Raw genomic sequence first — 992 nt, 5'->3', positions numbered from 1 at the left:
ACAGACTTCGAATGTTCACTTGATCACTTTAACAAAATGCAAAGAAATATTGTATTCATGATACACATTAAATACAATTCATGAAAAAAAACTAAAACATAACTGAAATGTTCAAACTATATAGGGGGAGGATTAATAGATCAATTATTATGACTAACAAACTTTGAAATGGGATGGGCATTGCTGATTCCACTGCTATTGGGGGATATAACTGTGGTCTGTTCTACCATGACTGAGCTGTTCCTAGTTCGGTCCTATCACCGTGGTTTGTAATATTTCTAGGAGTGATCCGTCGTCAAGCGTAGTAAGTAGGGGGCACTAGAATATCAGTTAATATGACCAGTTGATCGTCTGTAAACATTTGTTTGTGATCATGCCAATTGTCGTGGTGTGTTCTACGGAAGTTTGATAGAGTTTTCTTCACAGTCATCTGCAAAAAATAAAACCAACAGAGTTTATCAATATTATACTTTCATATATGTTAAATACTAAAATCTGATTGGTTAAGATACATTTTACAATGTTATGTTACCCTCAGCTGTAGCAACACACTTGACAACAGGTAACACATTGAATAGTGTTCTACTGACTAAGTTTTCGTTTTGATTTGAATTTGTTGACACGAGTCTAAGGATGTATTGGTTGAGTGTAACTTTTAATCCGAATTTGTTGCATAATAACCTGAATTGATTGAGTGTAAGGTTTGACCTGATTTAGTTGACAGATAAGTTTTTACTGACCTGTATTGGTTGATACGACTGTAAGGATCTACTGACCTGTATTGATTGACACCAAAATAAAGAGCTACTGACCTGTATTGGTTGAGGGTCGTTTACATGGTTACTAAGGTCCATTAGGATCTGAGACATAAACTCGGGTACATTGTAAGGATAGGCTTCCACTAGAGCACTGAGACCCAGGACACCAGCGTGACGCTTTATTAGGGCCTGCAGAGGCATCGAGTCCGCCAACTTACGCTTCTTCACTTTGTT

General features: G+C 37.1%; 1 protein-coding gene across 1 annotated transcript; it reads right to left on the bottom strand.

The window, feature by feature from the left end:
* Nucleotides 1-206: 206 nt before the first annotated feature.
* On the bottom strand, nt 207-992 carry LOC134268812 (proteasome activator complex subunit 4-like). The gene is made up of 2 exons (XM_062751062.1): nt 813-992; nt 207-430 (listed from the first exon to the last, which is right to left on the bottom strand). Exons 1-2 carry the CDS (start codon nt 957-959, stop codon nt 296-298), a joined length of 282 nt encoding a protein of 93 aa, XP_062607046.1. The 5' UTR covers nt 960-992; the 3' UTR covers nt 207-295.

The sequence above is a fragment of the Saccostrea cucullata genome, unplaced genomic scaffold (assembly GCF_032062105.1).
Source record: "Saccostrea cucullata isolate Sc308-1 unplaced genomic scaffold, CSIRO_AGI_Scuc_v1 ctg5086, whole genome shotgun sequence".
NCBI classification, from domain to species: domain Eukaryota; kingdom Metazoa; phylum Mollusca; class Bivalvia; order Ostreida; family Ostreidae; genus Saccostrea; species Saccostrea cuccullata.
This window is presented reverse-complemented; position numbering and strand designations above follow the sequence as displayed.

What these genes read in the sequence shown, in the direction of transcription:
- LOC134268812 (XM_062751062.1), bottom strand. Translation starts at nt 959, where the DNA reads ATGCCTCTGCAGGCCCTAATAAAGCGTCACGCTGGTGTCCTGGGTCTC. An exon ending in ACGACCCTCAACCAATACAG is followed by an intron (nt 431 to 812) that starts GTCAGTAGCTCT and finishes TATTTTTTGCAG; the next exon opens with ATGACTGTGAAGAAAACTCT.